Source organism: Heloderma suspectum, chromosome 16, assembly GCF_057233095.1.
Source record: "Heloderma suspectum isolate Gila_16-S chromosome 16, 16-S_ref, whole genome shotgun sequence".
NCBI lineage: Eukaryota > Metazoa > Chordata > Lepidosauria > Squamata > Helodermatidae > Heloderma > Heloderma suspectum.
Genome location: NC_139473.1, coordinates 15,848,930 through 15,873,858, shown reverse-complemented (window position 1 = coordinate 15,873,858; position 24,929 = coordinate 15,848,930). Strand labels below are relative to the sequence as shown.

The 24,929-nt window shown below is 48.3% G+C and overlaps 1 protein-coding gene across 1 annotated transcript in view; it reads left to right on the top strand.

Moving 5' to 3' along the window:
• Positions 1–24,199, top strand: part of SPNS2 (SPNS lysolipid transporter 2, sphingosine-1-phosphate) — a 155,674-nt gene extending 131,475 nt beyond the window's left edge. Inside the window, exons 5-12 of the mRNA XM_084823098.1 lie at positions 736–802; positions 6,257–6,399; positions 7,344–7,496; positions 9,588–9,777; positions 11,003–11,068; positions 14,564–14,662; positions 18,178–18,341; positions 24,139–24,199. Of these exons, the coding sequence (XP_084679224.1) occupies positions 736–802; positions 6,257–6,399; positions 7,344–7,496; positions 9,588–9,777; positions 11,003–11,068; positions 14,564–14,662; positions 18,178–18,341; positions 24,139–24,199 (943 nt within the window). The remainder of the gene's footprint in view (positions 1–735; positions 803–6,256; positions 6,400–7,343; positions 7,497–9,587; positions 9,778–11,002; positions 11,069–14,563; positions 14,663–18,177; positions 18,342–24,138) is intronic.
• Positions 24,200–24,929: the final 730 nt, after the last annotated feature.

The following is a 24,929-nucleotide window of genomic DNA, read 5'->3' as shown; positions in this document are numbered from 1 at the left end:
CTCTCAATCAGGCCCTGGGAGTAGAAAGTTTGAGAACCTGTGTCTGGAGACTTTTTGTTAATCATGGCTTATCTGCTCTACAAACATATAACAGTTTTATTCCACTTTAACTGTCTTGGGTTCCCCCAAAGCATTCTGGGAGTTGTCTTTTAGTGCGGGCACTGAACATTTTGGGTCACAGATCTGTAGGCTCTCACAGAACTATCAGCCCTCAAGTGTCCCTGTGAAAAAAGAATGAATATTAAACCAACCAAAATAAATGCAAACCTATCTTTATGATCTTATAACAACTAGAAATCTGTTGTTTTTAAAATGAGATTACCAGGATGCTGAATTCTGCCTGTGATACCAAGAGCTGCGTTTGTGTGGTTCCTGTAAGTGGTTGCAGAATCACAGACTATACACAGTTCTGGGTGTTGTCGGTTAGTTTTATATTAACTGACAGCACCCAGAATATATTACATAAGGTTATATAAATGTTAATATCTTATATTAACATTTTCATCTGAGTAGGCGTTGGAACTATTGCATGGGTAAGAGTATACAGGTCGAATTTTAAAAGGCCGTGTTGCTTCAGATCTGTTTAGTTAGCTGTTCTATACATGTTAAAATGTGTATATCAGGAGCCATTTTGAGATCAACTGGACTAGGAACTTTAATAAATGCATGAAATAATGCTTCATTTTTCTACCAACTTGTTATTTTTTAATGTTATTGTTCTGTTTTGTTTTCTAGTGGATTGGGATACATCACTGGATCAAGTGTTAAGCAGGTAGCTGGCGACTGGCACTGGGCCCTACGGGTGAGTAGCAATCTCCTGTTCTGGTCCAATATGTTTGTTTCAACGTCTTGAATAAAGGTCTGCACGTCTTTGCCCCTGACTTGAAGCCTAATTTAAACATTCAACTGAATTAGGTAGGGAGAAGAAGAACCTGTAACAAAATGTTGCAGTGTAGAGTGCTGCTTCACTCCACTCCCCGTCCCCACCCCAGTTTTCTGTCTCCCCCAAGAAGACAGCATTTGGGAAGGGTGAAGTGCTCCTACTGAGTGTTTCAGTTAGCCAGCCATGGCCTTTTCTGGGATACTACATTCCATTCCTCTCCCCACTAACTTCCTCCCCACCCCACTCCACCTCTGGTAGGGTTGTTTTTTTCAGGGTTCCCCCGGACCTGCCAATAATCTCCCTCTTCTGAACAGGTGGTACCATTTTGGCTACGCCAGCAACAGCACTCACCACCTGAACATTGGAAATAGAGGGAATGATTATACGGCAACAGAGCTTTTAATGCTACCTTGCATAAAAACTTCAGTGAAAATAAATGGCACACGCACATACCCTTAAAAGCCCTCCCTGCTCATAAAAAAGTAGCATGTCAGAAGAAGGTGTTTTGTTTTGTTTTTCTGCTGTGGGAGCATTCAGACACAACCCCCCTCCCCACATCAGCCTGAAGTGGTACAATTCACGAAACGCTTTGCCGCTAGTATGTATAAAACAAAACGCTTTACCGCTCGTATGTATAAAAACAAGCCCTCAGCAGTGAAACAGCTGAGCAGGAGCACCGTGGGATGTATGTTCGTCCTTGGAAGTCCTTCTCTCTGTCCCATCAGCCAGGACAGCTAGGCTGGTGAGGACTAGAGAGAGGGCCTTTTCTGTGGTGGCCTCGACTCTGTGGAATTCCCTCCCTAGTGACCTCCGCCATGCCCCCTCTTTGATAAGTTTCCTCCGGGCTTTGAAAACCTGGCTGTTCGGGGGGGGCATTTGGGGTGCGTTAGGGTTTTTTAGAGCACTGCTGTTTTGTTCAGTTGATTTGTTGTATTTTGTGTTGTTATTTGTATTGTATACCGCCTATGGCTGACTGGCCAGATGGGCAATTAAGAAATTTAATAAATAAATAATAAATAAATAAATAAATTGCAGATGGAGAGATCAAATATTTGAATGAAGACTGCAACTCAGTTTAAAGACATCTTAAGGCACAATCCTACGTATGTTTAGATAGAGGAAAGTCCTACAATTCCCAGCATTCCCCAGCCAGCCATGCTGGCTGGGGTATGCTGGGAGTTGTAGGACTTTTTCTGTCTAAACATGCATAGGGTTGCACCCTTAGTTGCTTAATCACATGAGTTTTAGGGCACAATCCTGTCCAGATAGGTGGCCGCCTCCGAACTCAGAGGTGACCGCCTATCCAAAGCAGGGCAGGAGAAGCACAGAGGGGATCGTTCCCTCCACGCTCCTCTCGCCCTGCTTTTTCGGCTAGACAGCCGATTGCGGCTGTGTAGCCGTGGGAGCACGGAGGGGGGAAGGAGGGTGCCGTACGGCACATTGGATGTGTCCTACAGGCATTTCCTCCCTCCCCGCCCCAGAACGCCCCAGCCACGCCCCTTTTCAGCCCCTTTGTGAGCACGGAGGACGGGGCTGTTCCACGCTGCCACGGAAGCAGGGGGTCAGTTCTCCAGGAACCGACCTCGCCCGGAAAACAGCATATCCTACGGCCATCTAGCCGCTGTCCAGCGGCCATAGGATTGCTCCCTTAGTCGATTAATTAATTGATTCAAGCCGCATATGAGGAAAACAGTCGATCTGACGCAGAGAGCACGCTTTCTTCCGTCGTAGATGATGTGTGCCCGTGTCACTTTCATGCAGGTAGCCTTTTTGGTAGATCGCAAGGTTTTAGGATTGATTACTCTAACCAATGAGACTACTAAGCCCTGTGCATGTTTAGACAGAAATAAATCCTACAACTCCCAGCATCTCCCAGCCAGCATAGGATTACACCATAAAGGCTCCCCCCTAATTCCACCTCCTCCAGGGAGCATGTCAGGGGAAAGATTCTAGGTTAAATAACACGTGTCACGGTCCTTCCTGGACCACATTTATTTATTTATTTTTCTAGAACAGGAACAAAATCTACTTTAGAGCTCCGGCTCATGGTAGATTATTGTCAGGACAGGAAAGCAAAGGTAGCAGCATATTATCAGCTCCGCTGCTCTTAATTCCCTTTGCTGTCGTTAAACACGGGCAATTTTTTCCCCTGTTTTGGGGGAGGGACACTTTGTCTCACTTTGCATTTATTTTTCTGCACCGAGGCGCTCTCTTTCCTTCGATGTTCGCCCCTGGGGGACCTTGATAAATGTGTTGGGAAGACCAGCACACAACCACAGGGCAGACAGAAAGATGGCTTGGCTGGAAAAACAGCCAACGGGAAACAGAACGGCCAAACTGTTTCCTGACCTTCAACCCTGCTGGGACTCTTGCGAGCGACCTCGGCGCTTTTCTCGTCTCTGGCGTGTTTTACGAAGGCGAAATCTCAGGGATGGGGCCGGCGTCTGTCGGTGTTAGGATTGCCTCATGCCAAGCTTAGAATAAGCATTGCAATCCCTGATCATTAGGCCTGGTCTATACATAATACTTCTGTATAGAGCAGACTTCCCCCAACCTGGTGTGGTCCAGATGTGTTGGAACTCCTGGGCGTGGCATTCCGACACATCTGGACAGCACTGACTGCAGGCCCTCCAGACACAGCAGTTGAAGATGACTGGGTTACCTCCATCCATTAAAAACATTTTGATCTGCTAAGAAGCTGTCCCCGATGAATCGGATTTTTACCATTTGAACATGATCTTCAATGCAGGTCCTTATAAAAAAAATGCAGACTTCAAAAAATAATAATTTGATTACATTTGTATCCCACTTTACCTCCCGGGAATATATGGTGATGTACATAGTTCTCCCCTTGCCCATTTTATCCTCACAACAACCCTGTGAGGGAGGTTAGGCGGAGAGGTAGTGTTTGGATCATGGCCGTCCAGTGAGCTTCAGGCTCAGTGGGGATTTGAACCCAGGGCGGGTATCTCCACCAGTGATTTACTCCAAGCTGGCTGCAGGTTGCGGTCGTTAGGGATCCATGACTTCGTGGCTATCCAGCAGCCACCCAGGAGCTTATCAGGGAAAAACCGGATTTCCTGAGACCGTGTAAAGTCCGATTCTTTTCCTCACGTTGGGTTCCCCGCGGTATAGTTGCTGTGTGCCCCAACCCCTGCATTGAGCTCATGTATGCTATCCCTGCCCAGGGGTGTGCCTTTCACTATGACCCCCGTCAAGGGCTGTTTCCTGTGTGTTTCCCATCCCTGCACAAACCAGTTAGTGTCTACTCAGAAGTAACTCCATTGTGCTCAATGAGGCTTGCCCCCTGAACGCCCACGTTAGAATTTACAGAGATCCCCCACAACTGAAATGGCATAGTTTAAAGCACATTCCCCAAACGCGCTCAAGCGCGATCACGAGGCTCCGATTCTCCATTGCTTGGTTTATTGCCTTCGGAAGTAACTACTTCACCGCTTCGTTACAGAGATCCTGCGCAGTATCGGTTTGGTTAGAAAGGGGTCCGGTTTCTCATCCCTGTGTTCTCCCTCCCCCACTTTCCCAGCACACGCATAGGTGTGTCTACTTAGAAGTCACACCCATTGTGTTCAATGAGGCTCGGGTGCGTTAGGAGGTTTGGCTTAGAAATGCGCACAAGGGGAAGTAACTACTTTGCACCTTCCTTACGGAGCCTGGGGTGGGGGGAAGCCTGTCTTATTGGTTGAGTAGCCCCTGCCACTCAGATGATGTTCACTCCACCCCCCACCCCCCAGAAGTAACTTATGTGAAGCCGCTTAGAATGGTGCAGTGCACACCCTCGTGGAGCCCTGCCCAGACCAAAAAGCGGCTCCTACAAAAACACGGGCGAGCCACTCCTCCCTTCTCCTTCCATTGTCATGCCCAGGTCTCCTCTGTCCTAGTTCAACGGCTATGCCACACTGTGGTAAATGGAGGAATAATGTTTATTTAAATCTGCACATTGGGCAGATTTAGCGATACCCCCAACCTAGTGCCCTCAGATGTTTCGAAATCCAACTCCCATTCACCCTAGCCAGCATGGCCACTAGTCGGGGGTAATGGCAACTGCACTCCAAAATATCTCCAGGGTGCCAGGTTGGGGTGACGCTTAATATACATTTACAATTTGGAAAGAAGGGTGAGTATTGTAGGGAAGCTAAGCTAGTTTCTGCTTTCTCTCTCGCACACACAGACACCCATGGGACAGCAATACAGCTGCCTCACTGACCCTTGTATGGTTTCTGTGCAATATGGGCGTGCGTATTTCCTGGCTTATAAACATATTTTCATTAGGGATGTCAGAGAATTCCGCCACGGATCTCGGTGAGTCCGGATGCCAGTGCATTCGGCCCCCCGAACTCCGTGGCGGAACGGCCTGCCCCCCCGCGGATCCCCCCCAGGACGAGACTTACCTGGGGCGGATGTTCCGGACGGTGGCGGCTCCAGCGGTGGCTTCGGCAGCGGCGGCGGCTGGTCTTCCGAACGGCTGCTGCCGCCGCTGCCATTTGTAGTCTGTTTCCCCGCCCCCCATTCATGATAGGCTACGTAAAGACCTACATAGCCTATCACGTCTGGGTTAAAAAAAAAAGCATATGCAAATGGCGGTGGCTATGGCCGCCGCCATTTGCATTCCTTATTTTTGGCCGTCTTAGTCTATGTAAATATTTATGTAGACTAAGACGGCGAAAATAAGGGGGAACGCAAATAACGTCCACTATGCTATTTGCATTCCCCTTTCTTGTCTTCGTCTACGTAAATATTTACGTAGACTAAGACGGCCAAAAATAAGGAATGCAAATGGCGGCGGCCGTAGCCGCTGCCATTTGCATATGCGTTTTTGTTTTGTTTTTTAACCCAGACGTGATAGACTACGTAAGTCTTTACGTAGCCTATCATGGCTGAATTCAGGGACGCAAACGGTGCCGGCTATGGCCGCCACCATTCGCATCCCTGCTAGCCAGCGGCTGGATGTCCGGCTGCTGGCGGAGCCGGCTGGCGGCTCTGCGGAATCCCCGCGGAGCGGAGCCGGCCGGCCAGGATTCCGGGGGGAGGCGCTCTGCGCCTCCCCCCCCCCAGCAGAACCTGGTGGAGCCAGGTAAGCAGGGTTTCGTACATCCCTAATTTTCATTGGGGTGGGGAAGGGTAATGAATGAAGCAGCCTGAAGATGCAGCCCAAACACCTCAGATCTTTTCTTTGCAAACGTGAGGACTAGGAACTTGTTTGTTTTTGAAATGGGAACTAGGGTAGGGCAGAGGGGTGCTACAATGGTGGGTGTCCAGTTTACCCCAGTAATCCTCTGATTTTTTTTCTTTGCTTAAATCAGGCCATTTGTGCTACACTCATTTCCTAGCTCTTAACTTTCCTTTCTTTTCCAGGTCTCTCCCCTTTTAGGTATGATTACTGGGACGCTCATGCTAATATTTGTTCCAGCTGCTAAGAGAGGCAACGCCGAACAGCTGGGGGCACAGCTAAAGGCTCGGACGTCATGGCTGAGAGACATGAAGGCTTTGATAAGAAAGTAAGGGAGCTTTGGAGAGACACAGCACAGTTGGTTTTTATTTTTCCCACGTTGAACACCTGACAGCTTCAGGTGCTGCCTTGTAGCAAAGGCAGGCAACTGGGACAAACATGTCCCGGAAAGATACCTGTCAGTCTGGTTCACTGTCCCCAACTACCCACCCATCTCCCATGACACCAATAATGACAGCTGCTTTATAAATAAATCTAGCATTACTAGTGTGCTAGGCACTGTATTTATCACAGAAGCAATAACAGTCCCTCTTTAGAAGTCTTCAGGCCTGTCTATACCACAGTCTTAAACTGGTTTAATAGCTTTTTCCTCTCCCTATGGAAGTGTAGTTCTGTAGGGGAAACTATGAGCATTTTACAAGAGGCTTTTATTGTACACTCCTGATGGGTCACTCAAGTAAGTTTGCAGGTCCTGTACATGATGTTGTCAACCTCCAGGGCATCTCCTGTGGTTTTTGACCTTTATCCTGCTTTTTAAAAGATCAGAGATAACCCAGTAAGGAATGTTAATCCGCTATATCAGCAGTGTGTAATGATGGAGTTGCTCTATAACCACAGCACTATCTAGTGGCTGTAAAATAAAACATATAGAACTTGCTGAAAAAGACAGCCCCGAAAAAAACAGCCTGTGTAAGGAGCCAAACTTAATCCTGCAAAGAATCCGGAAGCAGAAGCCCCAGCAAATTGCGGGATTAAAAGCCTGGCATGGTGAAGTCCTGTGTATCTTGAACATAATTTTTCAGCACCCTTACCAAATTACAAGTCCCAGGATGATCAGACTACAACTTCAGGATTATTTGGGGGAAGCCATGAGAGTTAAACTGATATGATGTTTATAATGTAGATCTGCTTACTTCTTTCCCAAGGGAGTTCCCTCTGCATGTCAAAATGACTTCCTTTCTTTGCTCACCTGCAATCCCTTTGTCTCTTCAGTCGTAGCTACGTCTTCTCTTCTCTGGCTACCTCAGCTGTCTCCTTCGCCACGGGGGCTTTGGGGATGTGGATCCCTCTCTACCTCCACCGGGCGCAGGTGGTCCAGAAAACAGCAGAGACCTGCACGTCGCAGCCCTGTGGGACCAAGGACAGGTGAGGCTTTGTTCTAATGGTCCCATACAAGCTCCAATTTAGGGATGGGTAAATGAGTAATGTTCGACGTGACTAGGGCTCCCACTTCTTGTCTTATGCCTGATTCCCATTCACATTTGCGATTGGTGCTTGCTTTGCAGGAATGGGAAACTTGCAAAAATCATGCAGCAATCAAATGGGAGATTTGTGCAAATCTCCCCAAATTTGCGCAAATCTCCTCCATAGAATAAAGCAGGGCTGATTCAGGGCACTGAGGAAATTTGCGCAAATTACACAAATTGTGCAAATTGGACTGGGAATCTGGAACAAGACAAACATGAGCATGTGTTCAACAACGGAGAACTTTGGTTATGGGGTGGTATGGAAATGTAATTAATAATAACAATAATAATAATAATAATTTGAGAACATTTTCTGCAGACCAGTTCTCGGGCTCGTGTTCGGGGGTTTGAACAGGGCGTGCTTGCATATTTTGCAAGCAAAAATGCAATTCTCATAATCCCTACTCCAGTTCCATCGGGTGGTGATGGTTATTTACCATCGCAGGTCAAGGACCAGAAGTGGCATTCTCCTGGGATAACATGGATCTCCATGAAGTCAATTCACATATTGTTTGCTTGTGTTTGTTAGATTGTTTTAAGGTCTTTTGCTCCTGAGGGCAGAAGAGCAGGATATAAATGGTTTTAAAACTTAAATGGAACCTCCATGTTCAGAGGCAGTAGGCACCAGAATACCACTTGCTGGGAGAGGGCTACTACCTTCATGCCCTGCTTGGGGGCTTCCTGGAAGCATCTATTTGACCACTGAGGGTAGCAGCATGCTGACTAAATGGACCTTTGGTCTGATCCAGCAGGGCTCCCCTTTATGTTCTTATTAGCCATGATAGTTAGGAACAGAACTTCTATGTTATGGCTCAGTATATCTGTGGGTACCAGATGCTGGGCGTGCCACAGTGAGGGAGGGCTATTGCCTTCATTGCCCTCCTTGTTGGTTTTCTAGAGACATCTGATTGGCCACTCTGAGGAAATAGGATGCTGGACTAGATGGAACTTTGGTCTAATCCAGTAGGGCTTTTCTTATGTTCTTGATGACATCAGCTGCTTTTCTCCAGGTGCTCCAAATATCTGAGGTTCACTGGGGGCACCCTGGCTGTGGAATGTCTTCTCCACACATGTTTGTCTGGTGCATTAAAAAATATCCTTTAGGCTTTGAGTAAGGGTGCAATCCTATGAAGATAGTCAGCTGCCTCTTCATTTGGAGGCAACCAACTATCCAATGATCTTCTCCTCCGTGCTCCGGCTGCCCTGCATTTGCATCTAGACAGGAACTGCACTGGCTCTGAGGTTGGTTCCTGCAAACCGAAAAATCCTACGGCCATCTAGATGCTGTCTAGCAGCCATAGGATCACGCCCCAAATGCGGTTTCTATTTTATTTCAGTTCTACCTCTAGTTTTAGTTTTCTGGAACCACAAAAGGGCCTGAGCCTTCCTGCGAGGAAAGTAAAGGACAGATACTAATTTCTAAACAAAATCAGCTCATAATATTTCCACTAACAGCTAGTGCATTGTATATAAAGTGCTTTTAATTTCCAGTGCGCTTTTGCAGGCTTTGTCAGGTTAACTCTCACAACAACCCTGTGAGGTAGAGGTTCCTGGGATTTTTTATTGATGGGATTGCTGGGGACCAAGGGACATGTGTTTTGTCCATGGGCAGACAAATGATTGCATGGCAGAGAATGGAATCCTCCAAGAAGTAGTAAATTTTAAGTGAACTGGTTAAATTTATATGTATTTACATATTGTAGCACCTCAGCAAAAGGTGTTTTTTCTGAGGCTCGTGTCTATTCTCTCTTAATTATGAGAGAACCTAGAATTCCCATGCAAAATGTTCAGAATGTCCCCAGAGCCAGCGTTTCCAGTGCTGCAAATTCCTTTTTTGAGTTTCTGCCCATCGATTGCCATTTCAACACCTCTTACTCATGGCTTCGCTTCGCTAATCCAGCCCCCACCTGCCTCTCGCCTTTTCTCCTTATGTATAAAAATAAGTCCACCTGAATGAGCCTCTATTTTGGGAATCATTCCATGTCCTTAGTTTGATCTTTGGCGCCATCACCTGCTTTACCGGATTTCTGGGCGTGATCACTGGAGCCGGGGCAACCAAGTGGTGCCGGTTGAAAACGCAGCGAGCGGATCCCCTGGTGTGCGCTGTCGGGATGCTGGGCTCAGCCATCTTCACCTGCCTGATCTTCGTTGCGGCCAAGAGCAGCATTGTGGGAGCCTACGTACGTATTAAGTTTGGGACGGGGAGCTTGACGTTCATTATTGCAGTGAGGGTCCATCCGGAGCAAGAGGCAGGTGAAGAATCAGGCTGCAGTGGGGAAAAGGAGGAGCATGTCCAGGGAACTCTTGTCCGTGGTTCACTGCTGGGGTGTGGGCCCTTGCCAGGTGGCCAACCGTTCCACCCCTTGATGTTGGCCCCAGGTCAGCTGTTAGCAGAAAGGGCCGTAGCTCCCTGGTTGAGCACCTGCTTTGCTTACAAAAGATGCCAGGTACAGTCCCTGGCATGTCCTGGAAAGTCTGGGAAATAGCCCTGCCTGAGACTCTGGAGAGAGAATGCTAGTCAGTGCAGAGGCCATATTGAGGTAGATGGATCCATGGTCCAATTCCCTATAAGGCGGCTTCCTCCAGCATTCCTGTCAGATGTGTTGTGCAGTGGATCTGGGTCAGAGCCCTTGCTTTGCATGCAGAAGGCCCTGAGTTCAATCCAGGCATCTCTGGGTAATGCTGGGAAAGACCCTTGTCTGAAGGGTCTTTCCTGGGGGTTGGACTCAGAGGCCTTATAGGCCCCTTCCAACCCTACTATTCTATGATTCTATGATCTGTCTGTCTACTGATCTATCCATTCATCCATCCAGTGTTAGCTGTAGATCTGGGGATGTGGGGCAGTGAGGAGAGACTTGGGCAAGATATATCTGTTGACTTGCAACATTTATAAACTGCTGTGTATCTAAAACATTACTCCTGAGCAGAAAATAGTAAAACAAAAATAAATCAAAATATTTTGTAAAAATATTTGCAGTCAAGTTATACCAATAAAACCATGGCTGCTCATTCAGGAAAAGCTTGTTGAAATAAAATATGTCTGTAGCAGACTCCAAAAACAAAACAACGTTGGCGCCTTCCTGACATCACGGAGGGAATTCCACAGGGAGGGAGCAGTAACTCTGAGCTGTACTCTGAGTGGACTCCAAAGAGACTTCAGGTCCACATAGAACCACCGAATGTACTCCTCCATCATAATTATGAGCATTTTCCTAGTGCCTGTCTGACAACATTTTCAGTCTCCGTCCAATCACAAATAAGCAAAGGAAACCAAGTTCCATGTGGATATTAAAATAAATTGCCATGTAGTCGGAGCCGTTAGGAGCATTTACAGTTGTTTGCCAATTTATGGGACCTTCTCAAGTCGCAGGAGTAAATCGCATGTGTCTTGTGTTTCGACAACAGGTCTGCATTTTTATCGGCGAGACCCTTTTGTTTTCAAACTGGGCCATCACAGCTGACATACTCATGGTAAGTTGACAGGGACACATGTTCACACTTAACCTTTTTGGCTGAGACTACATGTTTTCTGTGATTCTGTGACCACACTGGCCCAGGCTTGGGACAGATCGCTGTCTTCCATATGAAACTACACATCTGTTAAGGTGGGGTGGAGAATGCAATGTCCTCCAGATGTTGGTGGGCTTCACCTCCCATCAGCCCAAGCCACCATGGCCGATGGTCAGGGATGAGGGGAGTTGTGGTCCCGCAACATCTGGAGGGCCACAGGTTCGCCACCTCAGCATTAAGTGGAAGCAAGCTACCAATTCATCTGACAAAGGAATGGTTAACTGGCGTCTGGAACAGTGCATTGGCCTATATTATTTTAGTTTTGCATCAGTGTATTCTGCTTAGGGATGTGCAACTCAGCAAAATTCTTGCTCACCAAAGTTCTCTGAATTCCATCTTGAAGTTAATTCTGACTCGAATCCATATCAGATTTAGAGCTTTGGTTTTTTTTCTTTCTGCGTGAAAATCCATGCATATTTTTGTGTGTATTTTCCCGAATGTACGCATCAGTTGAACGCATCTTTGAAATGTTTGCATTCTTCTCCCATTGCTTAAAGCATATTTGTGTGCATTTTTCAGAAGTGCACGTTTTACATGCGCATTTTTCATGTGCCCGCATGTTGTCAAACACTTTTGGGGAAGTCCGCGAATCACGGTGTTTGGTCCAGAAGGTGTGAAGTGGGCAAATCCTGATAAAAAACACAGTGAAATGAATGTTTCATACATCCCTAATTCTGCCTTATTGTCAGGAATGAATCTGAGCATGTGGAAATGTCTGGCTCAGATTCAGATTCAGAATGGGGACAGCCAGAACAGAGGGAGGCATCCTCCCTAGTGAACCAAGATACGGCGAGACTTTCTTCCCAAGACCTTGTCACGCAGATGGCACAGGCTGAACGGCTCCCCACTTCCTCCACCATGAGAACTTAGAGTTCGGAGGAGGAGGAGAGCGAGGGGTGTGTCTTGAGGGATACTAGGGTCCGTTGCGGAGCAAAGTGGGAAAAGTTAGGGGCAGGGCTCAGACGCTCCGTCAGGTTGGCTATTAATGGAAGCCAAAATAGGAGGGAGCCACCCTAAGGAAGGGACATCCCTGCAGAGCTAGTGTGGCTGAGAAGTTCATGCCCAGACTGCTGGCAACTTCTCTAACTTCCACTTCATCTCCTCTATTGATATTCGTAGATGTGTGGATTAGCTGGTTCTCTGCAGGCTGAGAGTTTCCTAGAATCTGCATTTGTAAAGAAGCGACTCGTTAACTAATAAAGAAGTGTAGCTCGAAGCCTTGTTTCCTGGACTGTGTTGATTGCGGAGGGCAATGAACAATGTAGGCCGGGGATACAGAACCTAAGAGCCACATTCTAGTTTGGATAAGCTCTCCGGGGTTGCATTCCAGTGGGGGACGGGGTTGAAGGCAAAAGAGGTGAGCCTTCCACCCAAATACCAGCAGATTTTAGCTTAAAGCTCTTACTTGCCAGTAACTAGGCCTTAGGAGAGGCATTGCAACCGTTTAGAATGGAGGAAAAATGGCACAAAAGCCAGGAAGTGACCAGCCAATTTGGTGGTTGGGAGAAAGGGGACGTGGCCACCTGGGGACCCTGGGAGGGCTGGATTTGGCCTCTGGGGCTGAGGCTCCGCACCCCTGATGTACACGCCAGAACCTTGGCTGCCTCCTTTCCCTGGGCTTTGGCCTCTGCTCTGGAGCCTCCCGCCGAGTGTACACATTACATGGCTGCTGCTCTGAAATGGTCTGTGCCATCCCTGGAATTGGCCATCCCCACGTGGTGCGGAAGTTCTTGGTGCACCAAGGATACACCACAGCACTGGCTTAGAGGTGCTCTGTGCGATGCTGCGAATAGCTCTGCTTGGCTCTTGTGGTGGGAAGAGGAGCCCGGGGGCAAAACCAACGCTTTCCCCAGGCCTCTACTTAAGGCGGCGAGCTTTGCCAGAACAGCCCTCTCCGTCTTCCCTCACACTTCCTGAGCGGTGTGAGCCACTCAGCACAGAGCAGCCGGGGCGATCCCACGCCATCCCACTTCCATCCTTTGGCAGGGACATTTGAGCCGGCTCCTGTGTGGCACGGTTTTGGTTTCGGCCTAGTTGTAGGACTAAAAATCCCTGTTCAGGGCTGTAATGGACTTCATATCCAGATCTGGAGAGGAGCAAATGTTTTACTAAATGCGCCTTCTGCCCTGTGTGTGTTCACACACACACACACACACACACACACTCATCATCCTATAGTGCTTAATGGAGGTTTATAGAACAAACTATTCTATAAACCTCCGTTAAGGTTTGCGATTTGCAAAACCCAAGATTGTGTGGGTTTGCCACAGAACTGCGGGAGCCTTTCTACGGCAGACAAGATTTGACCCGATTTACTGCCATTTTCTTTTTATATCTTGTCTGCCATTTTATTCTCCATAACCAAATCTTGGGTGTGTGTGTTTTACACATGGCAGGCTGTTTCACTGCCCCAAGCGCAGTACATTTTTTATTAGTTTGTTGCATTCTGGGAATTTCAGCGTTGGTTTTTAAAACACATTGCCTCAGAAGTGTCTGCAGCATAATATATCAGGAGTAAACAATGGTTGGAAAGTGGGGCATGGGGGGAATCTTTTCCTTTTATTTTAGCTTGTGTGCAAATAAGAGGTCTCCTCTTAGAAGAGGTATTTCCCCCCCTTTTTCTATCATGCAGCATGGCGTTTCTAAGATGGGGCTTACCAGTGCTGCAGCCAATGGTTAGAGCAGCCGTCTCCAACCTGCTGCCCTCCAGATGTGTTGGACCACAACTCCCAGCATCCCCAGCCAGCATGCTTATTGGGGATTATAGGAGGTATAGTCCAACACATCTGGGTAAGGCTGAGTTAGAGTTAGCTGGAGAGACCCGAGTTCAAATCCCAACTGAGCCATGAACCTTATAGGGTGATCTTGGGCCAGTCACCCAACTCTCCTGTGAACCTACCTCACAGGGTTGTCGTGAGATAAAATGGGGCAGGGGGAAGAACTGTGAATACCACCTTGAGCCCCTTGGAGGAAAGGTAGGATATAAATGTGATAAGTAAATAAGTCTGCATTTTTTATAATTCCTTGTATTAAAAATAATTTGATTGTGGTAAAAAGTCTGACTCCCGGTTAACCAGGGCCGGCTTTTTTAGCCGATCAAAGTCTTTTTAATTGATTGATCTAGCTTGCTGGTCTTCAGTTGGTGCGTCGGGACCCACCCCTGGGTTGCAGCCTGGCCTAAAGTGGGTTGCAACAGGAATACCACCAACCATACAAAAAATTATGTGGTAAAAAAAAAAGAAGTGTGCGTTTTCCAGGCTAGAAAACAATCTAGCTTTTAAGAAGTGCATGTTTTCCAGGTTAGAAAAGGGTCAATTAAGTTAACTAAATGCTGTAGCCCTGCTTTTAACCTTTTATCTCTCCCCGCTCCCTGCATATCTTTTTCCCCCCTATCAGTACGTGGTTATTCCTACACGCCGAGCGACAGCAGTAGCTTTGCAGAGCTTCACTTCGCACCTTCTGGGAGATGCTGGAAGCCCCTATTTGATTGGATTTGTAAGTGCCCCTTTGGAGTACCTGGGTGTGGGGTGTGGTATGGGACTGGGTGCTCATTTATGAGCTGGCAGTCTGCCCAAAAATGAAAGGGAAAAGAAAGGAGGGAAGACATCAAGGGCCAAGAAAAAGGGAGATACGAAATCTGAATTTGGCACAACACCTTCCAAGTGATTATTCCTCAGTTGCACAGTGCTCTGTCTCCAACCATGAACTTTTGCGGTTCCAAATGAAATGCCTTGAAAGTAACACTGGGCTGAATACTTCCCTCTCCCCTGCCACAAATTTGCATGGGAGGTTATGTCTCCCTTGAAAGTGGGGGCGAATATCCAGCCATTTTGGTGGGGGCAGCAGATTCTATACTTTTTCAGGTGGGGTGGTCTTACCTTTAAATATGATCTGTCATAGGAAAGCAGCCAATCTTCTTGGGGGTGGGGGGTGGATAAAAGAAAGAAGCCAATGCAGCCACCTTGTATTTAAAGGCAAGGCTACCTCACCCCTGAACATGTATAGAATCCACGCAGCCTCCCAAAACGGGATTAATCAGGGGTGGGGGTGTTTTCACCCGGCCACCCCCCCCCCCCGAATGGACCTCAGGTTGAAGCTTCCCCAGGTTGGTTCAGTTCCTTCTCCCTACCCATGTGGCTGCAGAATGAGGCGGAAAAGTGGCAGTGGAGGCCGGTGCTTCCGACTTCACTGGGGCGGTGAATCCACTCCGGATTTCAGTCAGAAGCAGCTCTGCACCTTGGATAGCTCCTTTAGAGTTGTGGCTAAAACCCAGCGCGTATTCACCGCCCCACTGACATTGGAGCCATCAGCCTCCACTGAAGAGTGGGCTGTACCACTTCATGCGACAGAGGAGAGATACTGCTTTAAAATGCTCCTCTTTGTTAACCCTCTTCCCTTCCCACTCCGTTCAAACCATTACCCGGGTGGTTCTGAGAAACCGATATGCTTGCCATACGGAGAGCCAGCTGCACGGGCTTGGAGACTGAACTCCACACATAGAATCATAGAATCATACAATAGCAGGGTTGGAAGGGGCCTACAAGGCCATCAAGTCCAACCCCCTGCTCAATGCAGGAATCCACGTCAGAGCATCCCTGACAGGTGGCTGTCCAGCGTCGTCTTGAACGCCTCCAGTGTGGGAGAGCCCCCTAGGTGATCGGTTCCATTGTCGTATTGCTCTAACAGTCAGGAGGTTTTTCCTGATGTTCAGCCGGAATCTGGCTTCCTGGAACTTGAGCCCATTCTTCCATGTCCTGCACTCTGGGATGATCAAGAAGAGATCCGGGCCTTCCTCTCTGGGACAACCATGCAAGGACGTGAAGAGCGCTCTCCTATCTCCCCTCAGTCTTCTCTTCTCCAGGCTAAACATGCCCAGTTCTTTCAGTATCTCCTCATAGGGCTTTGTTTCCAGTCCCCTGATCATCTTTTACATCTGTAAAAGGAACACAGGGCTGACTTTAGTCTACCCCAATCTGGTGCCCTCCAGATGTGTTGGACCACAATCCCCATCAGCCCCAATGACAACATAACCAGTTATTGTTATTGTTATTAATAACAATAACAACAACAACATTTCTATACCTCCCAATAGCCAAAGCTCTCTGGGCGGTTTACAAAGATTAAAAACATTAAAAATACAGAATACAGAGGTTAAAAGCCATTTATATATAAAAAAAACACAAACAGACAATATACACAAGAGAACATATATCTAAAACAACTTCAAGCAAGCGATCTCAAGAAATCAACCATATCCATAAGACACTCCAGGATCGATTAAAACTCCTCACATGCTGCCATATGCCCGGGAGAAGAGAACGATCTTGAACTGGTGCCCAAAAGATAACAATGTTGGTGCCAGGCGGGCCTCATCAGGAAGATAATTCCATAATTTGGGGGCCACCGCTGAGAAGGCCCTCTCCCTTGTTGCTGTTTTCCGAGCTTCCCTTGAAGTAGGCAACTGGAGGAGGACCTTAGATGTTGAGCGTAGTGTACATCGTGAGCGTAGACTTGTAGTCCAACACATCTGGAGAGGGTACCAGGATGGGGAAGGGTGGATTAGTTATATTCCTCCAATGAACTGGAGTGACCTGCTTGGAAGAGCGAGAATTCCCATGAACATATGCCGTTGCCTTACTGTAGCCATCCATCTAGCCCAGTGTTGTCTCCTCAAACCAGCAGCATTTCTCCAGTGTCTCCTGTCTTTCCTATCACCTGCTACAGTTTTTTAAATTGGAGACATGGAGGATTGAACCCGAGACCTTCTGCATGCAAAGCAAATGCTCTACCACTGAGCTACGGTCATCTGCTGTATCCAGTGGTCCATTTAGTTCAGTATTGCCTCCACTAGCCTTCCCCGCCCTGTTGCCTTCCAGATGATTTGGACTACAACTCCCATCATCCCTGGACATTACCCATACTGGCTGGGGCTGATGATCATTGTAATCCCAAAAGTCTGGACGGTTTTGGAGCGCCTGACCTGGAAATGCCAGGAATTGAACCTGGGACTTTTTGCTTGCAAAGCAGGGGCTCTACCACTGAGCTACAGTCTCGCTCCAGTTTCAAAGACAAGGGGACCTGTTTATTGCTGGATGTCCCTCACATTAGAGGGCCAGGAGCACTCATGACTGGCACATGGCTTTGTGGAAGCTCAGGCAGGGCGCCCATATTTTTGAGTTGAACCTATGGAGCCGTCTTACACTGAGGGCTTCTCTACACCAGGGTTTTATCCCGCACCTTTACCAGGGCTTCTGCTTCCGGATTCTTTGCAGGATTAAGCTCTGCTCCTTTACATGCGCTTTTTTTCAGGGATTTCCTTTCTCTGCATGTTCTGTATGTTTCATTATACAGCCACTAGATGGCGCAGTGGTATAGCAAAATTGCGGAAGTACACGCAGCTGTTGCAGCGCTTCATCACGCTTCTGGAAAAAATGCTGGACTTTCCCTGATCTTAAAAAAAGGCAGGGGGAAGGTTATAAAGCACGGGAGAGGCCCTGGGGTTGACGGCATTGTGTAAAGAGCCCGCAAACGTCCATGAGTGACCAATCATGGACGCATGATAAAAGCCTTGTGTAGAGATGCCCTGAGTTCATCTGCCCTACTACTGTCCCTCTTGAGTGATGCCATCTCTCCAGGTTCTGAGGCACAGAAATCCCTCTCTCCATCCAGAGACTTGAACTGTAGATGCTGGTGACTGAACCTGGGACTCTCTACATCCTTTGCTTCACTCCCTGCTCTTATCCATGACAGATCTAGTCTGGCCGTTACAGACATTCCAGGAGGGACTTTCTCACATCAACATAACAACATAACAATTGGAAACCCGGGCTCACAATGATGAAACGACCCCATTTATCATTAAGGATAATTTCTATTGAAATCTCACACCGTCTCTGCAAGGAAGCCACTGCTTTTCCCTGACATCTTGAATAAACTGTGCTCTGATACAGTCTGAGCATCCGGAAATATGCTAACCTCCCCCCCGCCTTTTTTTTCTGTTTCCTCTGTAGATTTCTGATGTGATACGGCAGAGCACAAAAGAATCTCCGCTCTGGGAATTCCTCAGCTTAGGTTACGCACTCATGCTGTGTCCTTTCATCGTCGTCCTAGGGGGGATGTTTTTCCTGGCGACGGCCCTCTTCTTCCTGAGCGATCGAGCCAAAGCAGAGCAGCAGTGAGTATCTCGCAAACCGTGTGGTGCAGGGGGGAGTGGGCTGCGTCACGTTTTGAAGGAGGCCCTTGGCACGCACCGACCTCGCATCGGGGATACCATCCGACAGGTGGGAGGAGGTGCTCTTGTGGCATGTCCACATTACAAGTTAGAACTCATTTCAAACCTGGTTAACCGTCGTGGCTTGCGATTGCAGAACCGGTGAAGTGCGTGCGTGCTGTCTCATTCTGTGAAAAGGTATGGGGATCTCTAACAAAGAAAGATCCGCCCCTTCGCAAAGCCACAATTTCCAGGGTTCTTTGGAGCACTGGCTTGTCCCCTGGAATCAGGCGGTTTGGGGGCAAGCCAGTGTCAACCCCAGGTTTTGGGAGGCGCTCGGGCAGGATGCTCTCTTTGGGCTCCCCCTCCCTGAGTCGGGCGCCCATTCTCCTTGCCACCGTCCAACCACTTGTTCTCTTCCTCCTGGCCAAATCCCCATCACCGAGGTGATGGGGATTCTCCTCCTCCTGTCTCTGGTCATGGCTCTTTCAGAGAAGGCACAATAAATAGCGGGCAGGAGGAGGAGTGTGAGATCGTAGGAAGAACAGAGATCTTAGGAAGAAGAGATCGTTTGCCCATCTGGCTCAATGTTGACTGCTCAGCACGGTTTCAGGCCCGAGTCTTTCCCAGCCCTAGCAGGGGTTGAATCTGCAACCTTTCGTATGCAAAGATGGGGTTCTTAGCCACTGAGCTTCCCCTGGCCAAGGGGCCCTAGAATTGAGTTGTGGGACCTCTACTGTTTTGTGGGCATCAGCAAGCGCCCGATGTGGCTGACCCCTAGAGCAAGTCCGGGGAGCGAAACCGATTTCCGCCTGGTGTACATTTGTAGCATAAACATGGCCTCCTTTGCCAGGCACTCCGTAAGACAGATTCCAGTGCTTTTGAGCCTGATATTTTGTCACACCAGAAAACTCCGTTCTCTTGGATGATTTGCTGGGCACTGAGCCTTTTCCTCAAAGGACTAAATCACTCTCTTGGTCAGCGTGGCGCACAGTGTCCAAAGCAGGAAAACTGCTTGGTCTATTCAAGCGGTCCCTAGACAGCATGGAACAGCAGTCGCCATCCCAACGCTCCAGTGGAGCATTTTCTAAGTCTGGCAAATATAATTTGGAGAGGTGAATCTTGGAACTTCGTATCTGGAGGACTGCAGCATTAAAGAATAGAAATGTAGCACCCAGAGGCCACATTTTATCTTGGGTGTCTGCATAACAACACAGTAAAACGGCAGCTGAGATGATAATTGGAGAGAGGGCAGTGAGTGACTGATTTGATAATGATATTACTAATATGTTGCAGGAAGGAAGGATTATTTTTGTTGATTTAGGGCACAATCCTAACTAGATAGGTGGCCGCCTCCGAACTCAGAGGCGCCCACTTATCCAAAGCAAGGCAGGAGAGGCACGGGGGGGGGGGGATTGTGCCCTTTGCGCCTCTACTGCCTTCTTATTTTTCACTAGACAGCCATTTTCAGGGCGATGGGGAGAGGAAGCTGCCATACGACACGTACGATGTGTCGTACGTGCAGCTCCGCTCTCCCCACCCCTGAACGCCCCCCAGCCCTGCCCCTTTTCAGTTGCTCCATGCTCCTCTTACGAGCGCAGAGGACGGGGCTTTTCTGTGCTGCCTTGGAGGCAGCGCAGACAAGCAGGGAGGTCGAGTCCCAGAAAAGAGCATATCCTATGGCCCTCTAAGACAGTGTCTAGTGGCCATAGGATTGCTCCCTTATTTATTTATTTCATTTCATTTCATTTCTATCCTGCCCAATAGCCAAAGCTCTCTGGGCGGTTCACAAGAAGTAAAACCACAAAGTGCAGCATAAAACAATATAAAACATGAAAGCGGAAAACCACAGTGTAACAGTGCAACCAGCATAAAACCTAGCAGCAATGCAGAGGCTTAAAATACAGATTTAAAACACCAGAGCTAAAAGACTAGGAAGCTAAAATGCTAAAATATTGGGAGAATAAAACGGTCTTCACCTGGCACTGGAAGTCTTATCCTTTGGCTGTGGAACCCCTGCTCTCTAATGCGACATGGTGATGACGACGCTCTGGACATGCTCAGAATCGTGGCTCACATTCAGCTGACAAAGGCCATATGTGGTACACAGTGTTCCTGATTCACCATGTCTCGTGGACAACTCTTCTCAAATATCAGAGGCTGCTCTCCGTGCAGCTGCCATAGGAGAGATACTGTTCCCACCCCCCGCTAATTTTAATTAGACTAAAAGCCCCTGCAGTGCCTGGAGATGTTATTGCATCCAGAGTTGGATTGGAGGCAATTTAATTAATTAAAAAGGGCCTGCACAGCTGAACACATACAGTGCCCTGTCACCTGAACCTCAGCTATCCAGAACTGCTGTGGTCCCAGATTAGTCAAGTTCCTGATCGAGCCCTACCTCTCTTTCTCATCAAGCCCAGGCGAGGCAGTGGCTGTTCTGAATCAGGGCCTGGGCATGGTAATGGACTGGATGAGGGCCAGTAAACTGAAACTCAATCCAGACAAGACGGAGGTACTGTTAGTGGGTGGTTCGTCTGCCCGGCTAGGTGATATTCAACCTGTTCTGGAGGGGGTGGCACTCCCCCTGAAGGATCACGTTCGTAGGTTGGGGGTGCTCTTGGATCCAGAACTGTCACTTGAGGCACAGGTGAACTCAGTGGCACGGAGCACTTTTTCTCAGCTTCGGCTGGTATACCAACTACGCCCTTATCTGGACAGAGATAGCCTAGATAGTTATCCATGCTCTGATAACCTCTCATCTGGATTACTGCAATGCGTAGTATGTGGGGTAGGGATGCACGAAAGTCACTTACCTGGTCTCGCAGCGTGCTTCGTGGTGGGGGGGACGCGCTTCGCTGCTCCCCCCAAAGTTCAAGCCGGCGGGGGGGAGGCTTCCCTCCTCACCCGGCCGAAATTCAGGCCTGGGGGGAGGCTTCCCTCCTCGCTCGGCCGAAATTCAGGCCGGGGAGAAGCGCCCCGTCTCCCCGGCCGCAAACTTCAAAAGAAAAAAGAAAAAAACAACGCCCCCGTGATAGGCTACGTAACGATTAACGTAGCCTATCACGGCTAGATCTGCAAAGTCAGCCGTGATAGGCTGCGTTAATCGTCACGTAGCCTATCACGGGTGACTTAAAAAAAAAACGCGTACACAAACGGCGGCCCCCATAGGGAGCCGCCATTCGCATTCCTTATTTGGTCCCCGTAGTCTACGTAAATCTTTACGTAGACTACAGGGACCAAATAAGGAACGCGAATGGCGGCTCCCTATGGGGGCCACCATTAGCCGTATGCGCTTTTTTTTTTTTTTTTTAAGTCACCCGTGATAGGCTACGTGACGATTTACGTAGCCTATCACGGCTGACTTTGCAGATCTAGCCGTGATAGGCTACGTTAATCGTTACGTAGCCTATCACGGGGGCGTTGTTGTTTTTTTTACTTTTCTTGTAATGGCGGCGGCGGCGGCAGCCAGTCGAAAGACCGGCTGCTGCCCCCGCCCCGACGAAGACCTGCCGAACCACCGCCGGGACCTGCCGCCGGGAGGGACATTCGTGAAAGGTAAGTCCCATCCCGGGGGGGGGGAGGGGGGCAGAGAATTTCTCCCCGAACAACCTTTGGGGGACTGAATGCGTTGGCGCTCGGCCCCCCGAAGTTTCGGGGAGAAATTCTCCCCCATCCCTAATGTGGGGCTGCCTTTGAAAACGGTCCGGAAACTTCATCTGGTCCGAAATAGGGCAGCAAGACTGTTAACAGGGACTGGCCAGCGAGCTCATATTACGCCAGTACTTTTTCAGCTGCACTGGCTGCCAGTCCATTTCCGGGCCCGATTCAAAGTGCTGGTATTAACATTTAAAGCCCTTAACGGCGTGGGGCCAGGTTACCTGAAGGATCGCCTCCTCCCATATGTGCCTGCCCGGACCTTAAGATCATCGTCAGCGGCGCTTCTCCATGAGCCTCTGCCAAAGGAAGTGAGGCGGGTGGCTACCAGGAGGAGGGCCTTTTCTGTTGTGGCACCCCAGCTCTGGAATGAGCTCCCTAGTGAGGTTCGCCTGGCACCTACATTGTATTCTTTCCGGCACCAGGTGAAGACCTTTTTATTTTCCCAGGCATTTTAGCATTTTAGCTCTTTAGACTTTTAGCTTTGCTGTTTTAAATCTGTATTTTAAATCCCTGCATTGCTGCTAGGTTTTATTCTGGTTGTATTATTATACTGTGGTTTTAATGTTTTATATATTTTGTATTGTTTTATCATGTGCTCTTTGGTTTTGATTTTTGTGAATTGCCCAGAGAGCTTCGGCTATTGGGCAGTATAGAAATGAAATGAATGAATGAATGAATGAATGAATGAATGAATGAATGGTTTGCCTATCTTCTGAATGCCATATCTGTGCCATGTGGATAAAAGCCTGTGCTATATAATTCTGTGTATGTATTAGTGCTGCATTGATTTTCTGTGAGGTTCAAGGTCGCCATTTGGGGGTGGAGGTGCAAAGGTTTTTGAAAACCTCCCCTTTATTTTCCATTCTTTCACACACACAGACGCACATATTTATGCAACCATGCATCCAGGCCAGCGTTAGGGGGTTGGCATTCTCCTGCCCTACCTCACAGGGTTGTTGTGAGTATAGAAATGGGGTGGCGTTTTTAATTATTATTATTATTTTATTATTATTATATTTATATCCCACCTTTCTTCCTTCATGGAACTCAAGGTGACTGTGGTTCCCAGGTGGTCTCCCCTCCAAGCACTGACCAGCCTCAAACCTGCTTAGCTTCAGCAAGGTGGCTGCCTCATGTGCCTTCAGACCATGCCCTGGGTGTTGGTGGGGGGACCGTGCACAAAGCTGTCAGCCCCACTGCTCTCTCCTGGGGCTTTGCTGCTGCCCCTCTTCCTTGCCGTCACTGCCTGTTCACTAGCCCAAGAGGGAGGAGATACAGCAGCGTTTCTTCACTTGCCTCTGGGCGGTTGTTCACAGGGACAGAAGAGGGCAAGCGAGTGGGCGTTGGTGACAGGGGAGCGGGGGAGGACCAGCCACCCCCAAACAAACAAAAAAATTGCCTCTGCAGTGCTGGCACGTTCCTTCTCCCGCCTGCACCCACCGTCTTGCGAGCCTCCTCTTGAGAGCCAGTGTGGCCTCAGAGTCAGACTAGGACTGGAGAGACCCAGGTTCAAATCCCCACTTGGCCGTCAAGCTCACCGGCTGACCTTGGGCTGATCTCTTACCAAATGGCCTTCCCTACCTCACAGGGTTGTTGTGAGGATAGAAATGGGGTGATGTCGGTGGGGAGAGCTGTGCACACCGCCATCAGCTCCTTGGAGGAAGGGTGGGATAAAAACGGAACTAAACTTCTGCCAAGGAGCACGAAGAACGGCCAGAAGGGGTTGGAGGGAGCTCCTTCTGCAGGGTTAGGAAGCGATCATGGTACATCTTGTCAAACCCATTTGTGCTCAGCGCTAATCTATACGGAATATATAATATAAAGAGTGTGTGGATATGACTGGTTATGTCAGTCTTCCCCAATGGGCGCCATCCAGACGTGCTGGACTACAAATCCCATTATCTACAGCCATTGGACTGGGATGATGGGAGTTGCAGTCCAACACGTTTGGACAGCGTCAGGTTGGGAAAAGCTGGGCTGTATATGTATGACATGAAATAATATTTGGTACAGAGTCACTTCTCAGAAGGTAATTCTTCCCAAGCCTTTGATAATGGCATATTAAAAAAGAAAAACCAACCAACCTGGGCTACATGTTTTTCAGTACCGATTTGGATCGTCTCACCATTGGCAACTCCAGTAACTCGGAAGACGCTGCTACATGATAGCCACAAGAGGTTTTTTGGGGTTAGTTTGTGTGTGTTTTTTTCATTGTTGTTTGAAAAGTAAAATAAAAATAAGAATCTTTTACTTGCTTGCCAGGAGAGAGGGGGTAGGCGGCAGAAATCTACCATATTCAGTGCCAAATCTGAGGAAGAAAACGTTTTGGAACAGACTGGTTTTGTTTCTGTGGGCGGATGTTCCAAAAACCAAGTGGTTCCATAGGCATGTTTGTGGGGCAGCTTTTACGTTATGCGATATGTTTTTGGGTGGCTTTCTGGACCCACGTGTTTCTTTTAACATATTAGGAATTTAGAGCTATAATCCACCCCAATCCTGCTGTGGCTCAAGCCGGTGGGTGAAAAAAGTTCCTTGTGTTGTAATGTGATCCAGCCCTGATCTCTGCCCTGCCCTGAGACAGGCCAAAGTGGTGTGTACATTAACGTTAATGGAACCAAGAAAAGCTCAATTCTGTGAGCTCTCTAGATCGTGCGCGACGTGAGTAAATTTGCATAATTTATTCTGCATGTTAACTAATTTGCATATTCCGGTTTTGCTAATCATGGCATGGAGCTATGCAGGCCGCCAAACCCCACCCTACCTCCAACCGCTGGAAATCTCTATTGACCCACCACTGTAGTTTCTGGCATTTCAGCAGACATGAGGAGTGCCAATGTTGCTGGTTGCTTTTAAAATGGAAGTTGTGAGTCTTAGGAAGTAGAAATCTGGGCTCCA